This window comes from Harmonia axyridis, chromosome 5 (assembly GCF_914767665.1).
Source record: "Harmonia axyridis chromosome 5, icHarAxyr1.1, whole genome shotgun sequence".
NCBI lineage: Eukaryota > Metazoa > Arthropoda > Insecta > Coleoptera > Coccinellidae > Harmonia > Harmonia axyridis.
The window spans coordinates 26,330,778-26,355,004 of record NC_059505.1 but is presented as its reverse complement, the minus strand read 5'-3'; the positions used below and the strand labels follow the sequence as shown (position 1 = coordinate 26,355,004).

General features: G+C 34.3%; 2 protein-coding genes across 5 annotated transcripts in view; one reads left to right on the top strand and one right to left on the bottom strand.

Annotated features, from left to right (window-relative positions):
• LOC123680800 (ecdysone receptor) overlaps window positions 1-24,227 on the top strand; it is a 244,822-nt gene that overhangs the window by 97,953 nt on the left and 122,642 nt on the right. For 2 of the 4 annotated variants that reach the window (XM_045618897.1, XM_045618899.1), the window contains one exon: window positions 15,647-15,677. The gene's annotated coding sequence lies outside the window, so the exon portion shown is untranslated. Of the gene's footprint in view, window positions 1-10,489; window positions 10,794-10,826; window positions 10,846-15,646; window positions 15,678-24,227 lie in introns of those variants that run through there. The other 2 variants (XM_045618898.1, XM_045618900.1) reach the window with 2 other exon arrangements.
• LOC123680801 lies at window positions 2,409-2,960 on the bottom strand. The gene is made up of 2 exons (XM_045618902.1): window positions 2,685-2,960; window positions 2,409-2,621 (listed from the first exon to the last, which is right to left on the bottom strand). The coding sequence occupies exons 1-2, from the start codon at window positions 2,881-2,883 to the stop codon at window positions 2,542-2,544; spliced, it is 279 nt and encodes a 92-aa protein (XP_045474858.1). The 5' UTR covers window positions 2,884-2,960; the 3' UTR covers window positions 2,409-2,541.

The window sequence follows — 24,227 nt, the reverse complement described above, 5'->3', positions numbered from 1 at the left end:
AAGCTCGTGAACAATTACATACTTGAGATTGACTTGACTTGATTTTACAAATTTATTGCTTGGCTTGATATCGAGCTACTTGATATTACTTGAGCTGGATATGCACGCGTTGCACGGCATATATTTCTGCAATCTCGTACGCACTTAGACTAAACAAGGAGCGCCGTGAGACTGAAGCATTCGCCAGTGTTACTTCATTAGTAGTTTTCTCACATTTCTATGAAATCTATTGGTAGATTTTGGTAGTTTCAGAAAAATCTTTCCAAACTTGGCCAAAATGGCCAAGGATTTTTTTATATTCGCCAGAATCTTCAGCTTCTGTTGAAAGACAATTCTCCAGAGCTGCTCTTAGAGTTACAAAAACCCGCAATAGGTTAGGCGACAAATCTATAAGATGCCTCATGTGTCTTAGAGCCTAGATGGAAAATTATGAAATCAAACAAAGCCTGGAAGTTTGTCAATATTGAGAAACTTTATTATTTTTCATTTTGTTATGATTTATATTGTTTTAATTTATGTTTCTATTTCAAAAAAGTTAACATTTTCGGTTCTATTATACAATAAGTTTAATAAATAAAAGTGTTTTTTCAAGGTTCCTTCTCATTTCATCATTTTTTTTATTGATGTGACACTGAACAATGCCAAAAATCAAGTACAAGTAGCTTGATATGATACAAGTACTTGATAAATAAATACTTGAATTGAGATTGAAAAACTACTTCTTGACTTGATCTTGACTTGAAATGAAGTCAAGCTCAAGCTAAGTCGTGAATCCCTATAAGGTATACTATACTCTTATGATTCTTTATGATATTTATTGAAAAATTTCGATTCTTCAAATAAAAAATTTCCTTCGATTTTAAAGTTTATGTTTTGGGTTTTCTCCTGAACTTGTGACGTGGTGTCCAAATGCGTTGTCTAGTGAGGGGATCCCAGAATCCCTTCGAGCTAGATGAAAGATAATAGAGTGGCACATTTTCCGACTCGATTTTTGGAAGATTTAATTCGGACAAAACCGCCACATCATAAATTCAACTGTTTTTGAGGAAATTAGAAACTGGCGCTATAATGAAACTGGTGCTATAAGCATGAAGCAAAAACATTCTACAGACACTCTTTTCAGTAGAATCCATTTCGAAGTAATATTACGAACTTGTGTTTTTCTAAATGTAAACCTTAAAAATTTCTATGAAATTAAATGATACATTTTTCCCTTTTCGTGAATATATAAGATGATACATTTCTCATCAAACGATAAAAATTATCAAAAGTTTCAGTTTTACACTAATAATCAACCTACCTGTGAACACATATAACTAAAATATTCGGTGGCCACCAAGGTTTCAAATTGATAAATGTGAAAAATCTAACGGTGTTAATCCAGAGACCCTGGTGGCCACTGAATAATTATAATTATCTGAAGTTCACTGATTATCATAGGTAGGCACTTGGTTGATTTGCCATGTAAAACTAAAAGTTTTGATGATTTTTATAGTTTGATGTTAAGTATATATTTTTCAGAGAGAAAAATTAAGCGATTTTATTCGATACAGAAATTTGTATGGTTTGCATTTAAAAGAACGAAATTCATTAAATTTTTATCCATATTTATGGAACTCCTAGTTAACAAGTCACCCATTAACGAACTGAACTCAAGCTTTTAGGTTTTTCCGTTTGAGAGTTGTGGTGCTCACAACTGGAAGGACGTACATAATTGAATTTGATGAGTCGAACCTTATTGTTTGAGATTTTAAAAAATCTTTGAATATTGATTATACAGGTGTCCCGAAACTTAGATGCCATATTGAAACATAAATGATACTTTCCTAATATTTCTTTTCTCAAATATCATTCGTTACAGGTGTACAAGGTGTTCAATATGAAAAACTAAAAGTATTTTTTATTAATATTTCCCCATCGACCACAAACATTCTTTCAAATTCGATCGAAAAATTTTGGAACTGCGAAAGTTATGAATACTATCAATTTTTCATATTAAACACCCTGTTTCTCTGCAACGAACGATATTTGATAGAATAAATATTAGGAAAATCTTATTCATTTTTCAAGGCGAATCTTCTGTTTCAATTTGAATTTGTTTTGGGACATTCTGTATACTCATGTCAAACCACGTTGAAGGGTATGATACAAAATAAAATTGCTCTAGAAATGTAGAGCCCATTTTTGCGAAAAAACGAAGGTGTTCTACGTTTGACAAACAATGGAATGATTTATTATTCATTATTGGTTATAAAGCTCTAATATACTTATGCATTGTTATCTACTTCAACTTGGAATGAGTCGGAATTGAAGAGGTAATTATATACATTAAGGAATTGAAGTATTTATCGTTTCAGGAATTTAGACTTTCATTATTGTCAACATGTGGACTGTGGATTTCGAATATTCTTATTCAAGTAAAAAAAATTTAATGACGAAATATGTCGATTACAGATCCAATAATATAGCTTCTTCTCATAGACATATAATTATAATTAAGAAAATATTATTTGTGATGTATAAAACTTTGATTGACCTTCCTCAATCCCATCTGTGCTTCAGATGTTCCTGTTCTTTCTGTTTAATTTCTTTCCACTTTTGGACGTTGGACTCGTTATTTGCTGAAAAAAAAACAAATATGTATAAGTAAATGAAACTCAATTAAGTTCAAGTTTTGTACTCACCTAATCTTCCTATTTTATAAAATACAGGTGCTGAAAGAATAATCGCATAAAAATAGTATCGGAATGTCCATTGGTTTTTCCAATGATAAGCATATGGAAACTGCATCAATTGGGCTGCCGTAGTATATGGAAACTTCATAGGTCTTTCTGATTTGAGATTGAGAGATTTGAGAAGACGGTCGAAATTGATTATCTTCATGGTTTATCTGCGTTGATTTCAGGGAATAAAAATGACATTCGAGTTTTGTCAACTCAAACTTCAAGTCAGTTTCATTCAATGAAGTTATCAGTTTCTAAGTTGAGTATTCAAAATATCTATTGAACCTATGCTTGTTATAGGTAAAACCCCTCAAGTTCAAGTTGAAGGATTTAATTTTTCAAAATACAGGGTGATTCACCGGGATGGCCTATTAGACGTTTAGGGAAAACTTATGATTTTGAGCTGAAAATTTGAATATTGGGGTTGGAGGCAATGATCTTTCTCCTTTAAATATTTTTAGATCTCTACAACTTCCGATTATACCGGAAACACACTACTACTTCTTATCTCAAATGGCACACCTTATATGTTACTGCATTATCAGATAGCTGTGTTAACGACAATTTCGGCATACGCCTTGGGTAAAAAATCAATGATTCATGAGTTAATAGGATTCTTTTGAAAAAATGGTGGCGATGATGACTCACATGACACACAGACATAATTCACGAATTAATGCATAATTTTAAATTATTTCAAAATTCGAAATGTACCATACCATACAGTCCATTTTCGTAAGTCACACCAACTGCCAAGATACAATACAAAAGGCACTAGGATATATAATCGGAAATTCTCATTAAATTTTCACCATATTCCACTAAACTTGACTGAAATAGAGAAAATATGGTCTAATACTTATTGCAGAATACAATTCCAACACTCAAGTGTTCGAAAACGAGCGATGAAGCAGCGCATTCGTGTTCGAATAGGAGTCCATTCTGCAACTTGTTTTGGAATATAAATACCATTTCGTTGGGATTGTTAAGAAATCCATAAACCAATACAATTATCAATTACGAATAATTCATTGCAATTCTTGAAATGTTAAATTTAGTTATGGAAATATTGAATTTTAGTTTCTTTCTGTGTTTTCCGGCAGTCACAGACTAATCCACACAACTGAGTGGATTAGTCTGTGACTGCCGCACTTTATAACTATAAAGTGAGGTTTTTCCTCATTTAAAGTTCTTCCTCGATAACTCTTGAGGTATTCATTTTAGGTATAGGGTTTGCTTAAGTAACTCCCACTATTTTTGTACGTTGAATCGACTGAAATAATAAAAAATATAGGTTCTAAGTTGAAAATCTTGAGTGTTGATGATTTGAGTAGTCCAAGTTCATGATCTTTTCAAAAATACCTTGTACATATTTGATCCAAACCGCACACAGTCTTATAATACTACGTATTTGTAGAATCGAAAAACACAATTATTTCGAAAAAAGCTTTTCTCTAATTCTGTGGTTATTCCGTTCATTCTTCCACATCTTGTAGAACAAAATCGTGCGAGAATATATCAGAAACGCACAGTTTTCATGGTTATATTTTATTATTCTATGTTGTTACTCCGAACTTTCCGCCACGGCTTTATCTGTCAATTCATCAATTTGCCTTAAAGAAATCAGTTCTGCCAACCAACATTTTTCAATGCGAAAATCACTAAAATATATTTATGGAAATATTTCATTAGTTTCAATGAAAATGCAATGCATTAGAGAAAATAATGTATAATACTCGTACAGAAGGCTCATTCTACCACTCGTTCATTCCAAAACTCGCCACTTCGTGGCTCGTTTTTGAATTTTGAACTCGTGGAAGAATATCAATGCCTTCTGCACTTGTATTATAAATAACTATTTCTGCCGAAATTTTCAAAAAAATGTGAGTTCTCATCGCCACCATTTTTTCATAAGAATCCCATTAACTTATGAACCGTTGAGTATTTACCCAAGGTATGGCATATTGCCGGAATTTTCATCAAAAAAGCTATCTTATGATGAACTAATATACTGGGAGTGCCATTTGAAATAAGGAAGTAGTAGTCTGTTTCCGGTGTAATTGGAAGTTATGGAGATCTAAAAACATGTTAAGGAGAAAGATCATTGTCTCAAACCCCAATATGCAAATATTTAGTTCCAAATTATGATTATTTTTCCATGAACGTCTAATAAGCCATCCCGGTGAATCAGCCTGTATAGGAGTAGTGAGAATTATTGCATAAATATAGACAAGAATCTCAAGAAAAGAAAGAATGACTTTTAGCTAAATGACTTCACGAAGTGGTTAATTTTATAATAATTCTATCGCAACTTCAATTGTAGTGAAGTTTAGAAGCGATAAACATGAGTTACTCAAATTTGAGCTATATAGTTTTCATCTTTATTTAACGATTTCAACTGCTGCTATCTAAAAAACAAAACCGTCAAATCAAATCGACATTATTCGACAGTATTCGAGCAAAATACTCAGGGATAATTTTTTTTATCATTGGAATTCCCAGATTTATATGCATCTTTCGAAATATCCTCTCGATTGCGATTGCTTGAAATCGATAAATGCACGCATACCAACCTTGAAAAAATATCATTGTGCTTACTACCCACCTAACCGATAAAGGTGATTGCCCAACAAAAGCGCCAAAGTACTGTTATCAATTTTTATGCAATTGCAAATAAAAGTGAAAGCTCGGAGAGTGATGCATTCGGACGTACAATGTCAAATATATCTGGATCTGTTTGAACATCGAAGATAAAAACGATAAAACTTTTCTGGGTAAAGTTTATTTTCGACTTTACTTTCAGAGATTAGGCCACAGTGTGCAATATAATAAGTAAATGAATAGCACAGTGTATTTATTTGTAGACGTTATGTGTGTAAATGTGTTTTGCATCAGGCCCAGACTGAAGTAAACAGGTCTATGCGGGGCAATGCATCAATCCAAGGTTAAGCTGTATAGTCTACAATGCAATAGCGCAAAGCGCAGCAGCTCGATGAATCGCGATATTTGTTCTCTCTCCCACACCGATGCGTCTCTCTCTTTCGATGTTCTTGTTCCTATCTTTTCACATCATAGATATAAAACGCGCCCTCACAGTTTCGCGCCATTTTGGTGAACTTCCTCGGAAATATTTGGTCCTTCGAGTCGGATCATAGAAATGGGAGGGATACATTCTGAAAACCATCAACTTATATTATCTTCAGTTCGTAACGAAACAGGAAAGAAAACGTGGGAGAAGCTTTTAGAAAAACATATATCCTAGGAGTTCGTGTTCTCCATTGTGTCAGTGGAGTTGCATGCTGCGTTAACAAATTTAGACTGACACAGGAGGGGGAAATTCATTCATGAATATATTTAGGTGGCTGGGGTTGTTCGGATCCCTCTTTTTGTGAACCGGGAACTGAAACTGACTGGATCAATATACGGAAAGCCTATTCATAGAGGTTTGTATCAATTGAGCACCGGGTTTGAATAAACTTATTAGTGAGTTTCGAGGTTCCTTTAGAAAAGAGGATTATTGAAGGCCTCGAATACAATTTAGTATTCAATCAACTTGTTTAGAGTTCCATCGATTATGTGTATTCATTGTGTTACTATGTTAAATATCGTATTCATATTATATTACATATTAAGAACCCTCAGAAAGTCATTCAGATAAGCAATAATTTATCACTGTAACACAAAGAAACCAGTATGTACGACTCTACCTCAATATTTTTCATATTGAAATTCAACAAGAGGCAAATCTGCCACGATTTAAAAACTTGAATATACAGGGTGTGTCATTAGTGATTATAAATATTTGAACTATAGAACCTTGAGCCTACAATTTATAGATTCAAACAGAATTTATGAATTATTTGTGGCCTCTACCCTAAAACTATTTTTATTATAATTTTTAAATTCTGCATGAATAAGCTGTGAAACTAGTAGGTACTATGAACCCTTCTGAATTCACCACCAGAGGCGTCCTACTGAAAAAAGCGACTTGTTGATCCTCTTGATTCTACGCCATTGGCGGAATTGCTATTTGAAGATAATTCTTTGATTCTCCAAATTTATACGCATACATATATCTATACTCTTCATTCATAGTTTGGGATTCACGGCTTGGCTTGATATTCAAGTTACTTGACTCAAGCTCGAGTAGCTTGAGCCTGACTTAAAATCAACTCAATTTCAAGTCAAGAAGTAGTTTTGCAATATCAAGTCAAGTATTTATTTATTATGTACTTGACTTAACATTGAAAAACTACTACTTGACTTGCAATTGAGTTGATTTCAAGTCAAGCTCAAGCTACTTGAGCTTGAGTCAAGTAGCTTGAATATCAAGCCAAGCCCTGAAACCCTATTCATAGCTATAAAGTCACTTTTTCTATAAAAATTTCAAGTTTTACATGGAGATTCACCATTACTGTAATTGAAGTTCAATTTGCGTAATAAGTGTAATCTAATGATCCAAAACACCGAAATAATTAATACACTGATGTGTATTAAATATTTCGATTATTATTTTGAAGTTGATGCATCGAAATAATCGTACAGCTTCTTTATCTTTAACTTGAAATATCTCGAGAAATAGTTACTTTATCGCCATGAATAAGGAATAAGATATTTACGTAGAAAGTGTTGAAGAACCGAAAAATTGTAATAAATTGCAATTAGACCAGTAGCGTAGAATTTGGAGAGGATCAATCAGTCTAGCTACGGCTTTGTGAGTAATGAAATTTTTTTCACGGCATCCAGACAATTTTTCAATTAGGGAAAAAGTACCTCCTTGAACGCGACTCGAACCCGCAACCTCCGAATTACTATTTCGGTTCTCTAACCTCCAAGCCATCGAGGAAGCTGAAGATGGCTGTACACTTCTGAATGCCGTGAAAATAATTTCATATATTAACACACAGCTATAAGAAGCATTATTTACTTGTGTGTAATATTCGTGATAAAAGTGTTGTCAGGACCATTCTAAAATAAAAATATATCGCAGTGAGAAATGAGGAAAGAATAGTAGGGAAGGTTGGATAACATAATACACATAAATGGTATCCAAGAGCGCAATTGTCGCATGCAAAAACTAGCGTTCAGAAGCTTATCACTTGACACCAGTGCTTTTCCCATTTTTGAATTTCCCGTTATTATTTTCGATGTTGTCACTTCTAATCTAATATCGTTATTCCTATCAGACAAAATATCTAATTACCGCCACGCTCAAATGACCTATAAATATTGCCCTAGTTCACCATTCCTCTGGGGAATTATTCAAACCAACTCCTTCAAATCTAATCGTTCTCATTCACACGTAACTATGCATCACTTGCTGGACGGTTGTTGTTCTATTGAACTTGTACTTGACATTATTATTGTACTCTGTTTATTTACAATGTGACAAACCTAAAATGTTGCAACTGCGGGTAAGATATCTGAAAGGAAAGTCACTTTCCAATGTAACATCAACTTCCTGTTCACAATCAAGCTTGCGTTAATTTGTGTGATTTATCTAGAAACATCCTGCTCTTCAAACATGAAGTTTTTTATTGTTGCTAGTGATGCTGAACGATACAAATTTCAAGGCTCTTTTACTACGGTAGCTATCGTTTTTCAGGATGGACAGTGGATGGATGTACAGAATCGAATTTGAAAATGGATTTTCGTCATTATTGAGTTGAAACTTATCGTTTGAGACCACTCCTGGTTCAAAATTCGAATAATATAGTGACGGAGTGATAAATAAGTTCGGAAAACAAAGGAACTTCTTGAGCGCTTGCTGATTTATGCACCAATTATGATCTCCAAATCTCAGTTGACACAGCAATAAGCGCTTTCCTGACTTCACATCAGTGCTTTCCTCTGTTTTTCGATATTCAACTTGAATTTTCTTTGATTTTGACGACACTTTCATCTCGAAGTTTTGTTCACAGTTTTTTTCTACAAAAACACGAAAATTCTCTAATTGACCAGGTCTATTGTCACGAAAATATTGGGTGTTTCTTTTCTAGTATTCTTTTTGAAATTTCTAGGGTTCGTTTGAGTGATGAGATTATATACATTTGTATAGGTCTTGAACTGAATGAACTTGAATGAATGATGAATGTCTTGGAGTTTTTATTTCACAACTAAATGCAAAATTAATTTTGATCAATACATACCTACTGTAGTTTTGAAATTTGAGAATTTACGATATTCTCTCAGAATTTGTTTTTGAGTGATTTTTCTACGTGAAAAGTGAAAACGAAAGATCTCAATCACAACGGATCTATAGTTACGGAAATATTGGGTGTTTCGTTTCCAATATTCTTCTTCAATTTTTCATAATTCGGATGATGTTTGAGCTTGATATTTTGTAGTTTGAAGTTGTTATTTTGATCAAGTCTGTAGTTTTGAAATGATAGAATATTTTCAATATTCTGTTCGAATTTTCTTTGGATCTGACAGATCAATTGTAACGAAAATATTTTTTTTTTTATTTTTAAATTTTCTATAGTTCTGATGATGTGATGAGCTTCAAATTTTGTACGGGTATTGAAGTTGTTGTTTCACAACTATATGCAATGTTTAATTTCGATCAAATCTGTAGTATTGAAATTATCGAATTATTTCGATATTGCGCTTGAATTTTCTATGGTTCTGACTGCTGACGATGCGGTCAACGCTCAATTTCGTAGAAAGTTATTACACAGGTTTTATGATTCAGAAGTCATGGTCTACATTAAATTTTGCATAAATAATAACCCTCGGAATAACCAGACCTTTTTTTTTGTCGATTGTGGTTCTGATTATACTATCAACATAAAATTTTCCAAGAAGCTACATAAACGCAAACCCAAACGGATCGTCTGTCACGGAAATATTGGGTGTTTTTTTTTCAATGGTCTTTTGAATGGTCTATGGTTTTAATGATTTGATGATCTTGAAATTTTGTATAGCTTCAAATAATCGAATTATTTCGATATTCTGCTTGAATTTCCTTTGATTCCGACGATGCGATCAACACTCAATTTCGTAGAAAGTAATAACATAGGTTTTATGATTCAGAAGTCACGATAAATATGAAATGTTGCATAAAGGTGTTCTTACGGATATAATACCATTTTTTGGTTTTCTTGAATTGTCTATGGTTTTGATATCATTCTGATCTGTAGCTTTGAAATGATCGAATTATGTATTTTGATATTCTGCTTGAATTTCCTATGGTTCCGACGAACAGACAATTTCGTAGAAATTGATAACGTAGGTTTTAGGATTCAAAAGTCAAGATCTACATTGAATTTTGCATAAAGTTGTTGTTATGGAATTATCAGTAATTTTTCTGGTCGAGTTTTCTATGGTTCTGATTACACTATAACGAAATACTGCGTGAAGGTACATAAACGCAAAGATTTCAATTGGATATTTTTCAGTATTCTTCTTGAATTGTATATGGTTTGATGATGTGATGAACTTGAAAAGTATTGCTCTTGAAATTATTATTTCACAACTAAATACAAACTTTTAATCTCGATAAAATCTATTGTTTTGAAATTATCTGGATAACCTACTATTTTGCGTTCAATTTAAAAAAAACAATGTGAAAATGCAGTGTTTTCAGCACCCTGAAAACATTAGCAATCCCGAATCCCGCCCAAAGAAGCGAATACACAGCGAGAGCAAGTAAAATTTCGTCGGATACTTTCACATGTGGCATCGTTGCTAACGCGCAAACCAGACTACGCGCAGCCCATATAATTGTAGATGTCCTTGGGACCATATGTACACATACACACATACATAGAGAGGATCGAGGGCACGGCATATCTAACTAATCGCGTACGGCTGCAGTCGCTCGGTGCATCTCGCTGTGGCCTCTCTTTGCGAGTTCCTTCGAGCAGTTTGGCGGTTATTTCGCAATTCTGGGACGCCGTTCGGCGATTGAACGCCTCATTTATCGCCGTGTCTTTGTGCGGCACCGACTTGACCTACCGTTTGATGTTGACCGCGGCTCCACCAAAGTGTTGTGCCGAAGTCGCGGTTGTGCTCCGATTTCTATCGGATGAATGAAACAGTTTGTTTATATCGCCTTGCGCTTTGTGTGTAAGTATCGTTTGTTTACAGCCATAACTTTGGGAAAAGTCGAGATAGGAAGGTTTGTACATTGTTTAGGAGTCATGTTTGTAAACTTGGAGGTATCGCGACGCTGAATTTATAATTGAAACTCGTGATACCGTGATAAGTTACTTTGTAAGGTGGAACACCATAAAGTTGTGTGAACAGATTGTTGGACGCTTATGCATTTTTGTACATAATATGTGTGCTTACTGTGAAATACATGAACTAATACCCGGCTTGTCTTTCATTTCACTGCCTTATTAACCCATTTAGATAGTAAGTTGACCAGGAGCATGACATGTAATCATATAGCTTCTGTTAAGATATTCTGCTTATCTAAAATGCATCATTTGTATATTGCTTTCTAGGATATCCTACTCTTATGTTGTACCTTTTTATGTTTAATTCAAATTGTTGTTTATACCTATTGAAGTAGTTTAATCTGCAGAAGAAATGCATGTTTCGTAATGTAGTTCGTATTGTATTTTCTGTTGTTAATGAATTTTATCGCTTTCGAACGCTTTTTATTGTGCATAGTGAATAACAAGAGTTAGTTGAAATGGAAGCGTCGATAAAAGTGATAAGGATTATGATAATATTGACATTGAAAGCAATGGTCCCAATAAGATGAAATTACAAAACGTTTCCAAATCTCTAACCACATTGAATATTACATTTTTTGTAAGGTCTTTTTTGTAAGACTTCTACCTAAGACGTTTCCTGTTTTTCAGATAATCTGATCAATTATTGAGATCATATAACAACTTATTGAATTTGATTTCAATGCTTACAATTCAGCAGTGGTTATTGGCATTTATTCAAACTACATACAGGGGTTCTAAGAAGCTTAGCTTCAATAAGACATAACCACCACATGTATGAAATCATTGCCTTTGAAACATATTTTATCGATAAGTCTAACGTGAATTCGGACATTGCAGAAGTCAGCTAACATTTCTATTCCACCTATCAAAGACTGGCAGTTGGAGACCAACGAGTTTACGTGAGAAAGTCATTTTAACCTGCTAAAAATCACATTTACATCTGCTGAAGGAAATTGAGGGATCTCTTGGTTATTTTTCTTATGCTTATCTGCCAAGAGATTTTACTTTTTGTTTTTACCCTTGCATAAGGTCAAGGTGGAGTATTTCCTTTTCTTTATTAGGCACAAGAGTTTCTGGACATCTTCGTTGTTTAGCCTGAGGATCTTGCTATTCCATAAATTGAAAATTTGAACTAATAGTGCCAATTTGGGAGCTAAAAAAACACAGCAATTTTACACAATGGTTTATTATTTGGTTCTGAAATAAAGTTTCATCTTTTTCGGATTCGAGCCTGAGGCTGCAAGACCAGTAAAAAAACTCGTTTGCCTCTAGGCTAATCGAGTATGATAGTAAAATTTGTGGTGATGCTATACCTGTGTTATATTCAAAGGGCGATACTGAAATATTAATAACTCCAAAACTTATTGCTCTAGCGCTTTGCGATGAAAAATATTTCATATTTGTGCGTAGTTAGTTTCTGTGAATATGCATTTCTAGAAATATGAATTGAAAAATGTTTGTCCTGAAATGATTCCTAACGTTTATCATTGAAAACAATAAACCAAAATTGTTCAAAGGTCTCCAAGGACACTTACGAAGTCCACTATGAACACTAATCGGCACTAACACCTATGTTCTCATGAAAGAGGTTTCACAAAAGCCTAGAATAAAATTCTGACGTGGAAAATCTGAGTCTGTTTGAATTATTTCCTCTGTCAGAAGTTAAAGGGTATATCTAAACACGTACATTGTAATACCATTCTAAAAAAGAAAAAGGTATTAGTTAAAGAAAATTATTGCAATAATTAGACAACAATTATTTCATTTACTGGTAGTCTTAGCGATTTCCTATGTATAAATACATCAAGTGTTCGATTCCCCAGCACTAGGTTGAATTGGTTGTTCCAACATTATGACCAAGAGATACAAAATCATTCCAATTATGCTTGCTTGGTAATTATCAAACGCTAAAGCCTCTTTTCAAAACTTCACAACTAATCAGGTCCACATGACGACAAGCATTCGAAAAATAACTCATCCTTTTCGTATAGAATAGACATTTAATTATTGAAAGTGTCAGTGTTCCAACGTCTACACGTGTAGGTCGAGATGCCAAATTATTTGGCGATAAAATTATGGTAGATAAAATAGAAAGCGTATGAGTGTGCAAAGCTGCGCTCATATAGAATTTCGGAAAAAAAATTGTTAACATAGGTATAAGTATCATATAAAACCTCGTATAAAACTAAAGGCTATCGAGTAAAAAAAAAGACGAATGATTCATATTCTTAGATCATTCGACTACTATTGAAGTGTTTTATGTTCTCGTTTCGTAGCCGGAACAATGCTTGTGCATTATGAGCATTATACTTTTCCTGCTCGATCAGAGTTGACTAGATGATACATATTCGTACTGGGAATTTTGTCGCTGAGTTGAAAAAACTGTTCTCTCTAGTCACGTAGGATATTACGTACTTCCCTGATATGGCGCCGGCTGACTTTTTCGCTTTGACCAAATCCCTGTACAGTTTTAGCGGTCGTTATCCGAACAGATCACTCTATCATTTCGACACAATGTCTCTAATTTTCGAATTATGGACCGGGAATGGTTTCAAACTCTATGATGACGAATCCGTCCTCAAATTCGATTTTGGCCGACCGTATACATCAAAACTCTCGAACGGAGGGACTGAGAAACTTGAAATTCTTAGGGTAGGTGTGGATCTTTCTTTTCCTGCTGATTTCAAAACTGCATATTTGATCGACATGAAAATTTGTACTTATATGTGGATATACCATTTTCAAACCACGTTCATAAATTCAAGAAAAATATCGAAACAAATTGCCAAATATTCCCTTGTGCAGAAAACCGACAGAGTTGAGATTTTGGTTGTTGATATTAAAAAGCTATTTCAAGCTGATCAAAACCATAGAGAATGCAAGATGAATACTGTAACAGAAATATCCTATCTTCCGACCATGTTTAGATTTTGTGTGTATACCTATGATTAGGTATAGAATAGTCATATCAATTTCTGTGCAAAATTTTGTGCTGATAGTCTCAACAGAACTTTTGAAAACTCAAGCAGAATATGAAAAAAATATTACCCAATCATTTGAAAACACAGATTCGGCCGAGTTGAGATTTTGCAAGTATGCACCTAACCATCAGAATTCAAGAAGAATATTGGAAATAAAATACCTCATTCACGTAATTTCAGACCCGATCAAGTTGAAATTTTGCGTATATGTGTGAAATAATTCGTGCAAGATACCGTGTTGATAGCTTCGTTAGAATTCTAGCAGAATATAGAAAATGAAATAGAGAAAGCAATTTTGCGCCTATTGCATCTTTAGATACCACAACTGTATGTATATAGATATATATATCTAGGCTCCAAAAGAGCAATTAGCGTATAAATGAATGAGTACTCAAAAGCCAAAAACTTCGCGCTCATGATTTTTCATTGTTTTAATATAGTAGTACACCATTCTTCATAATTTCGACAGGAAAAGAGCTCTAAGTTCTTTTAATTTGAAGGAAACGATATTCCCTCCTTTCGCCAATTTATAGTACGCTAAAGATGAGAGCTGGAGTTCTCGAAACTTCTTCTTTCTCCATCGCTTTGTGCATTTCTAATTGCATCGTCGGTAGTTTGGACTCAAGGCCACTTCAATTGACTCCGTCCGTTGTTGGCTGCAGCCTGCATCTTGTTGCCGGCCAAGAGGCTAACAGTAGGCTAGGGGCCATTAAAACTGTCTGCGACTTCACTACTAACCTCCGGAGCGAATAGATTAATATATTTGAATATAAGTACGTCTTAGAGGTTGCACTCTTCAAGGGCACAACATTCGTTTCACATGCATTCAGATTGTCGGTTAGATGGCTCGTCTTTTAAATTTCTGATTCGAAAAATGGATGAAAAGTAGGCAAGGCCGTAGCCAGAAAAAAAATTTGTTGTGATGGTTCAGTTTGATAAAAATAGCAGAAAAATATCAAATTGATCTGATAAAAGAAAGAAACGATTAATAATCCATTATATACAACTTATTTCAAAATTGATTTTAGGTTTCCAACTTTCTTCGCAGTGAACAACTCAATTACCTCTTTGGTGTCGATGTCAATTCTGCGCATGGTTGACATTAAAGCCAAACCGTTTAACTTTACCTGGCTTCTGGAGTTTACATAAGTTTCGAGCCATTTCAGAGAAGGGGAAGTTATTGAAAGAGGCAGTCTCCAAAATCTTCAAAAGTTTATGAATGTTTGAAAATAAAGACTGGCCACATTCTCCGATGGGTGATATATTTTCTCCCTTGGTCCCCGCTGGCTATGGCCTTGGTATTAATTCAATAATAATCAATTAATAATGAATTTGGTTCTTTATGAGTTCATATTAAAAAAATAACATGAATCTCAAGTAAAATCAGTACATATTTAAGATGTGTTCATTTGAACTCTCCAGAAAGCTGACAATATATTTTTAAAGCTAGGAGTTTGAATAAGGTTTAGTTAATATATGTTTTAAATACGTTGGGTATCATCATTAGCCTAGTAAGTTTCTTTTTCTACTGTTCATTATGAGCGGATCCGTTTTTCAGTACGCTAGTATTCTGTATTTAATGATGTACTGACAGTCAGTGAAAATCTAGTCTGGGGTAGCTGTTCTTAAAAGAATTAATCATGCTCGTAGAAAAACACAATTTACCTTCTTTCAGTTCTAGTTATATTCAGTATTCTAGAATCTACAATATTTTGTTAATTTTTGGTTTCTTAATTCTGTTTATTTTTTTCAGAATCAACAAGGAGAGAGTTAACCGTTTTTATGTGAGTAAAATTTAACTTTCATCGAAAATTCCTATTGAAAATATAAATTCAAAGGCCTACCTAGCTTGCACGATTAAATCCAATCAACTGCTCATTAGAAGTAAAGTATGGAAGTAGAGAAGCTATGGAAATGTAAGCTTGCTACACTAGCATTTGATACAAGAATATCCAGCTTCAGTGCATTGTTATTCCCATGACTAATAAACTAATGTTTTATTGCATTTTATTGATGCTTATGTTACATAAGCGCTGTTATTTTATGATGACCTGAGGCTTTATTTTCACATTAGTTAGGATACCACCACTTGAAACACAATGACTATGCTCCAGAACTAGAATTTTGTTCAGTTGCTGATTTTAAGGGAAGCAATTTTTCCTTGTTCACACGTACGCCTCTGCTCCACATCGATTATCCGCCATGAAATATTTCAGACCTATTCCTAGTTATTCACAAAGAGTTTCATTTCGGTCATGGCATTCCGGCGTGAGTTCTTGTACACGAAATCCAGCAATTAGAATTTTATTGCTTATAATTTTTATCGATTTTCCAGTCGCCTACATGAGGGCGTACCATATACGCCAGCTCTGATAAGGTCGCTTTTATGGCCCATAAACGGTGTTCATTCCTATATAATGCCAACGGTTAATGGAAAACCAGCAGACGATATCTTTTTCATTCCTCATAAGTCATAACTCAGTTATTAATATCCTGCCAAAGCTTGTTAGAGAAGTCCTCAGCAGGCCGCTATTGCGAAGAGTGGAAATGTCAGCTTTGCGAGCCGTAGAATTCTAATCCAATAACCTGGAGCCATCATTATTGGGTTTGTTCTAAACGGATTGGGATTAGGTATCTTGCGAAATAGGAATCTGAATGGCTAAGGTGCAGAGTCAATGCAATTATCTGAGTAACAACAATGCAAACTCTACTTGAATGATTTGACTAGAAAGAAATGGAAGAAACGAAATAGGTGTTAGAAGAAGCATCCACAGAGTCTCAATCGTCAGGACATTTTGTTGACCATATTATTATTTTTTGGTTGTTGTGGCCTTGTGGGTGAACCTTTTGCAAAAGTTTTCTGAAACTCGATATAGTTAATGTAGGTAAATGATGCCTAGAATATCAATATTGGGAAAAACAATTATCATATTATATTCATAGATATTATTTTCCCAAATAGATATGAGGTGTTATGTATCTCGTTATTTTATATTCAGAATCTTCTCCGTAAAAATGCTCAGCAACAGCTTTCACTTATCCATAGCAAGAAGCACGATTGTTAGAGCAGTTGGTCTCAGATAGCCCCACGAAATCAGTCGCTAAAATTGAGAAATATTGAAAGAAACATTGATTAAAAGGTTTTTCCTACAACTGCTATGAAAAGTTAGCGTATTCTTCATAGCATACTCAACTCCAAAACTATGTATTGCTCATGCTGTGGGAAATATTATTTCTCACGGCACTTTGCCCACACCTCGCTTGGTAGACCAATGAAATTGAGCTTTTGAGTCGTTTCTATGGAAACGCAATAAATTAGCACATACTGTCAACGAAGGCTATTTTGATTTGAATCAAGTCCATTACTTGTATTATTGAAATTTGTGCAACATGTGGAGAAAGTCCTTTTCTCGCTCGTGTGTTTGCGGCACTCGCCTTTCAGGCTCGTGACACAAACTTCCACACTCGCGAGAAAAGTTGGACTTTCCCCACTTGTTGCACAATATACTATTAAAATATTATTCCTAGATAACAAAATTTTTAACTAACTTCATATTATATCTTTTTCAATATATAGGTAATTCATACACAGAGTTGAAATGAAATAGGGAACATGGTTGATATAATATTTATCACAGTAGTAAATCATTCCAGTTCTGCGAATGCCCTTCTTTGGTAGTATTAATTTTCAATTGAGGACTTTCGGGGTCTTGGAAGATTTCTTCTTGTTTCTGCTATTTGAGGAGTGAAGCGTATGTTCTGTGTAAGCAATATTCGATGATAGAATTTCTGAATAGTTATGACTTCTTCGCCAGAACACAACATGCCTTCTTTAAAAAAAAAACACACCAACGGCTATATTTGAACTGAAGAGAAGTATACTAACACAGCAGTGTTAGTATCCAGCAGGAAGGAGACAAATTAGATCTGGCAATGTTTCAAGATATGTCAAAAGCATATGATTTCATTAACCAAGAACATCTGCTCAATAAACTTCAAGCCTATGGAATAAAAGGAAAATCATTAATCTGGGTCAAATCAGATCTATCCAAGAGAAAACAAAAGGTGAAAATCATGCAAAGATGGGGAGAATGCTGAATCTCAAGCACTTATGAACGATAGAGGTATAGCTCAAGGAGAGATCCTAGGGCCTCTTCTGTTTTTTGTTTCTCAACGACCTAGAGAACATTGTGGAGGAATAGAGTCATTGATAAACTGTGCAGACGACATCAACTTACTGGTCCCAGTAAGAGCAGGAACCATCTTCTTCAATAGGACACAATAATGGTTAAAAAATAATGAATTAATACTAAACGTCGGAAAGACAAACCTTATAATTTTTGGCACCAGCAGGAATAATAGAAGCAAACTAACAGACATAACATTGGGCAATGAGGAAGTTCTTACAAAAAACAATGCAAAATTCCTAGGGATTTTCATAGATTCTTTTCTGTCCTTCGGAGCACATACAGCATGCTCTTGAGTCGAAAATTAAGAATCCTACTCTGTTGAATTTTAGCATTCAATAAAACATGGTTCTCTATAATTGATTTGATATTTATGGATTATTCTGGATACATGTCAGCATTGGCTTAACTTGGCGAACCTTTCAAATTATCGACAATTCTCTCTCCTAGTTACCCATATATTTATCTATTGAAGCAGCCAAACGAACACAAGTGCCGAATAGAATTTTATGAGCTGGTAAAAATACAATCTAAATTAAAATTAATGACATATATATCTATCTCTCTGTGAGCCTATGAAGGTACCTCTATGATCCAACTCATACGCAGCTGCATTCATTCGATTAAGCGATGACGTCATCTATTTGACCGCATCATTACCAAGGACAAGTATGCTTTCGTTTCAATCCGCCGATTTCAAACAATTATCTTATTATTTCTGATCGAGTTAATGGTTATGTGCATTGTTGCACCCCATTTCGAATTCACAAACTCAATAAGTCCGCTGCCGCTGCATAAAGCCAGGGACTGTGGATCCAACCTCCATTCATTCATTTAGGCCGAATTTGAATGGATGTCGTTTGCAATTACAACGGTTGGATTGTGTGTGCTCAACTGACTGCTAGCACAGCCTTGGGTGTTGTGTAATTTTGAATGCTAATAAACAAACACACAGTGACCTTGCTAGTTTTATGAGGTAAGAATGCTCTTCTACAAGGTCGGATAATGCAGTTCAATTGATTCAGAGGATGGATTGAAACAATGTAGCCAATGATCGAGAGGCGTTTTTGAATCAGTGCAATATTGAATTTCTATGAGTTTTACTCAGGTAGAAAATTCTAGTCGATTATACCACGAGGCAATAATGATAGCTAGGAATAGTTGAAAATCAGGCCGTGTTAGTGGGGAACGAGTGACATTCCGAGATACTAAAAGCCATTATTGTGAGTAATAGGTCACTCTACTTTATCTATGAGTAATTTATTAATTTCAGATTTTTAAAGAATCAGTTAAGTGGTCTACAACATTAAGATCAGTATTACTACAATAATTAATAGATTTTAGTAAGAAGTTTGTATATTCATATTGAGAAGGAAATGCATCATAAATATCTCCTAGCAATATTTTTGGCGTAAGCCAGAGAAAAATAGGCCAACAGAATTTTTTTTAAAGGGTTTTATTCGATAAAGTTTCGTTAGTTAGATGTTTCCGGTGTAATCTAGTTACATACCTTTACAATTAGGAATTCACGACTTGGCTTGATTTTCAAGCTACTTGGCTTGAGCTCGACTTGATTTCCAGTCAAGTAGTAGTATTTCAATCTCAAGTCAAGTATTTATTTATCAAGTATTTGCATCATATGAAGCTGCTTCATTTTCAGCAGCATTATTGTGTAGTGTCACATCAATAAGAAAATGATGAAATGAGAAGGAACCTTCCAAAAAATACTTTTATTCTTTTTTTATGAAAGAACCAAAAAGATCAATTTTTTTTTAATACAAACACAAATTAAAATACTATAAATCGTAACAAAATAAAAGTAATGAAAAAATAAAGTTTCTTAATATTGAGACACCTTCAGGTTTTGTTTGATTTCATAATTGTCCATCTAAGACATATGAGGCATCTTATAGATTTGTCGCCTAACCTATTGCGGGTTTTTGTAACTGTAAGAGCAGCTCTGAAAAATTGTCTTTCAACAGGAGCTGAAGATGCTGGCGTTGATAAAAAATCCTTGGCCATTTTGGCCAAGTTTGAAAAAATATTTCAGAAACTACCAAAATCTTCCAAAAGATTTCATAGAAATGTGAGAAAACTACTAATAAAGTTACAATGGCGAATGTTTCAGTCGCGTTCGAGGAATCCCCTCATTTAGTCTAAGCGTACACGATATTGCAGAAATATATGCCGTGCGACGCGTGCATATCAAGCTCAAGTAATATCAAGTCAAGCAATAAATATCTAAAATCAAGTCAAGTCAAGCTCAATTATGTTATTTTTCAGGAGCTTGATTATCAAGTCAAGTAGTTGGTTAAAATGTCAAGCTACTTGGCTTGATGAATCCCTATATGCAATTTCTGGAGTAAAGATCTTAGATATCCCTCACAATACAAATATAAATTGCTTCAATGTACAAGAACTCTATATATGTACATATATTATTTTATTTCTTCTTCGTCTCCTTCTTATTTCTTATATTATATTATTTTGTATGGTTACTTAGTAGTAATAAAATCACCCAACATAAAGGACGAAATTTCACTGAAAAATAGTTGTTTTATCTTAATCAATTCAAGACAAATTTCCTTCGAATAGATACTAACCAAACTATGAGATTATCAACCCAAGAAGTTTTGTGATTCGATTAATTGATCTTTGCAGAAATATTATAGGACATTCAAGTGTCAAAACCACAAGTGTAATATGTATTGCAGGAATTGAACGTATGTGCTCTTTCTGCAATATTTGATGATCCTACTCTGCTAAATTTTTGCAAACTCATCTTATTTGATTCCATAAGAAGCACACCAATATGCTTCAGTTTCGAGAATGATATAGATTTATGGTTGATACGAATTTAATCCAAAGTAGTTCTCTATATTATTCTGAAGAGTTTGGATATTGGATGGAGGTCTTATCTAAAAGTTCGAAATTTATGGCTTCAATCTTTTTCTACATCGGCACTTCTTTCCGAATATATCTAAAAAGAACTTTTGATAATTCCTGAGTTGTGTTCTTCGACCGGTTGCATTTTATCTCTCTCAACTTATAATACCTTATCCGAGTTATTTCATTCCACTCTATCCTCCTTGAATCGACAAGGATAGGTTCAAATATTGTCCCTAACCTACCCCAACTCGCACAAAGTTCTCGTTTCGACTTTATTAGCTTCCACTCCAATCGAATCAGGTCATGACCTACTTTCTGGAAATTCCTGATGGAATCTGCTAGAAACCTGCTGCCCGCCTGACAGCTCGGGTTGAAGCTGATCTTTCAGTATTATTCGCGCTTTTGAATTGTCTTTTCGGCCGTATTATAGAGTTTGAAGTTGCTTTGAAAAAAAAAATGAATTCGAGGAAAGTATTGACGTTTAGGAGCTTCTGCGTGCTGGTTTAGACGGATACTGACCCCACCCAATGTTGACCTTGTAGGAAGTGGAAAACAGAATTGTATTGTATAAAATGTCATCTCGAACAATTTCTATTTTCTCTAGGAAAATGAAACATTTACTCAGAAGTGAGAACTTTGTGCAGTGCTGAAAGTTTCCAATGATTTCCTTTTTTATCTACATCGACTTTATAAAAATAAGGAAAGTTAGGATCTTTCGGGCGCTCGTCCATACACGTAAATTGTGCCCTTGAAGATAAAATATACTTAGAGTCAGTGACAAATGCATGGTATTTTTTTAGGGGAGGGGGTGCAACGGATATAAAAATTCTCTTATGACAAAAGTAGAAACGAATTTTATAATATGTCGCCAAAATAAAATAGAAACATATTTCCAGTCTACAGTAGCTGCTCAATAAAGAAATAATCGAAAAAAAAATTTATTCAATTATCAGATTTATAATAGATTTAACAAACAAGAAAGAAGTATATAAAAAAACTTCTGAACCATTATCTCACAACCTTGTAGTAGATTTTTGCTTGATCGTATTTAGGATTTAATGTTTGCTTTCATAAAGATATTACCGTGATAATTAACGTTTTCTTATATTTAAGATTATTTCAGTTTTTAAGTCAATATATTTTGGTGCCTTAATTGGGTACCTATTTTCAACATAATGTCATTTATCACTTAGTTGGGAAAATATTGATGAGGAAACGAAAAAGTTTGAGAAAAATATCCTTGGTCACCTCATATTATTTCTCATCTCTTTTCAGACAATCAGCCTGTATTCCAGAAAAAAAAATCTCTATCATTATTCAAATTTTGTATCATTTCAGCTGAGAATAAGGAGATATTGATACCTGACCACGCCTCGCCTCATTTTTTTTTCTATATTCTACTTGAATTTTTTACGGTTTTGATTTTGCTATCTATAGGAAATTAAACATGCAATGTTTAAACTTGATCGTATCTGCTGTCACTGAAATATAAAGATTTTGTTTTTCGATATTTTTCTCGCACTTTATACGGTTCTGGTTACACTATCAAAATATGAATCTGTACGAACCTTGTTTTGGTTATTCTGTAATCAAGTAAATATTGGGTGTTTCTTTTCCAATATTCATCTTGAATTTTCTATGGTCTATTATCTATGGTTGTGATGTTGTGGTCAGTTTAAAATCTTACACGAAGCTTGAAATTGCTATTTTATATAAACACCCAAAATCTCAATCCTCTCGGTTTTGTGGTCAAGGTAATCCTGGGTAATTTTCGATGTTTTATTTAAATTTTCAATGATTCTACTTGCGCGCTCTTCATAAAATTTCCCACTAGGCATGGGATTGCTATTCTTCATCCAACTGACAATTTTCATCTCGATCAATAGTTTTAAAATCAGTAGGAATGTATGTAGAACCACTAAGCGATTAGCGTACTCGACAAATTCTAATGAAGAATATCCTACTTTTATGACTTGGTTCCAATTGGAACATGCGAAAATTAGTGGAAGAATAACATTGATATGAATTGAATTGAACAAGAGCTACTTCCATGTCAGGGCGTTCTTCTTTTTGTAGAGTTGAAGACATTTCAAGACCTATGATATTCAAATTACTAAATACGATTCAAAAACACAATGAATACTATTACAAGGCGAAGCGACCTCCTATCACCTCACAGCCTCGACAACTTCTCAATTCCTCACCTGTATATTTGTTTAGAATTCCAAAAACGTATTCCCGCATTATCCGTGTAAGAATTTTTCCCATAGAAATCAGGCATGCCTTTCTTAGCCATTACGACATTTCCAGCGATCGCTTTGATTGAATAAATATATAGTACGTCAAAGGTTATCTTGGTTAGGAGGCGTGGGTGCCATTACTGTATAGGGCGAGCCAAGTCAGTTACTGATGTTCGCACATGACCTACGCCAACCCACACACTTAGGTCATTCGTCTGCATTATTCGTATTGGTTTGGCTTCTACTGGGTCAGAGCTGTCCTGGGCAATGTGCATCCACGCTTCCGATTGACCGTGAGTTAAATTCCCATTGACGTAGTCTAATTGAGATAACCGAGCATCATTATGTGTTTTGATGTCTGTGAATACCAGTAGTGTAGTTGGATACTTAATTTCCCATATATATCAGTTAATCGAAAAAGTTCGTAGGAATTTTTATTGCAAAATATGAAGATTTATTATTAACCAACCAGTAATCACCGCCTCACTCATGACTTTTTGTCATTATGATACCATTTTTGAGCGATCGTTCCTGAACATTGCAGGCAGAAAGCCGAGAGTTTTCAGTAAATCCCGCATCACACTAGGCTAGGCCTTTTAAAATGCGCATGTCTTCATGCCTACCTTTGACGCAGTAGTAAACTTAGAAATTCAACCGAACGTTTTCTCCTGAAATGTCAAAAAGCAGGTCAACCAAAACCTTTTTTTGTTTGACGTGGCATATCTGAAATAAGAAAGGACATCAGTATCACAGTGTGAAAAACTTTTTGTCATTTCACTTCATGTTTCGTTGATTGTATTTCGTAGTGTATACTACTAACGCTTCTTGGATAGTATTGATCGGTTCAGTTGTGGATTAACATTGGTCAAGTATGGAGATCTCAAAGGAAGAGGTTCGGCATATTTTAAATTTTACTAAGGAAAAAAACTGAGGAAAACAATAGTGGTTCCAGCGATTCCGTTCTGGTGTAGTGAAGGTGAATGATGCACCAAGCTCTGGCAGGACTGTTGTCGAAAAT

Bases quoted from the DNA above. Each gene is read 5' to 3' on its own strand.
- LOC123680801 (XM_045618902.1), bottom strand. From the start codon at position 2,883: ATGAAGATAATCAATTTCGACCGTCTTCTCAAATCTCTCAATCTCAAA. The intron at 2,622-2,684 runs GTGAGTACAAAA...TTTTTTTTTCAG, and splicing joins TTATAAAATAGGAAGATTAG to CAAATAACGAGTCCAACGTC.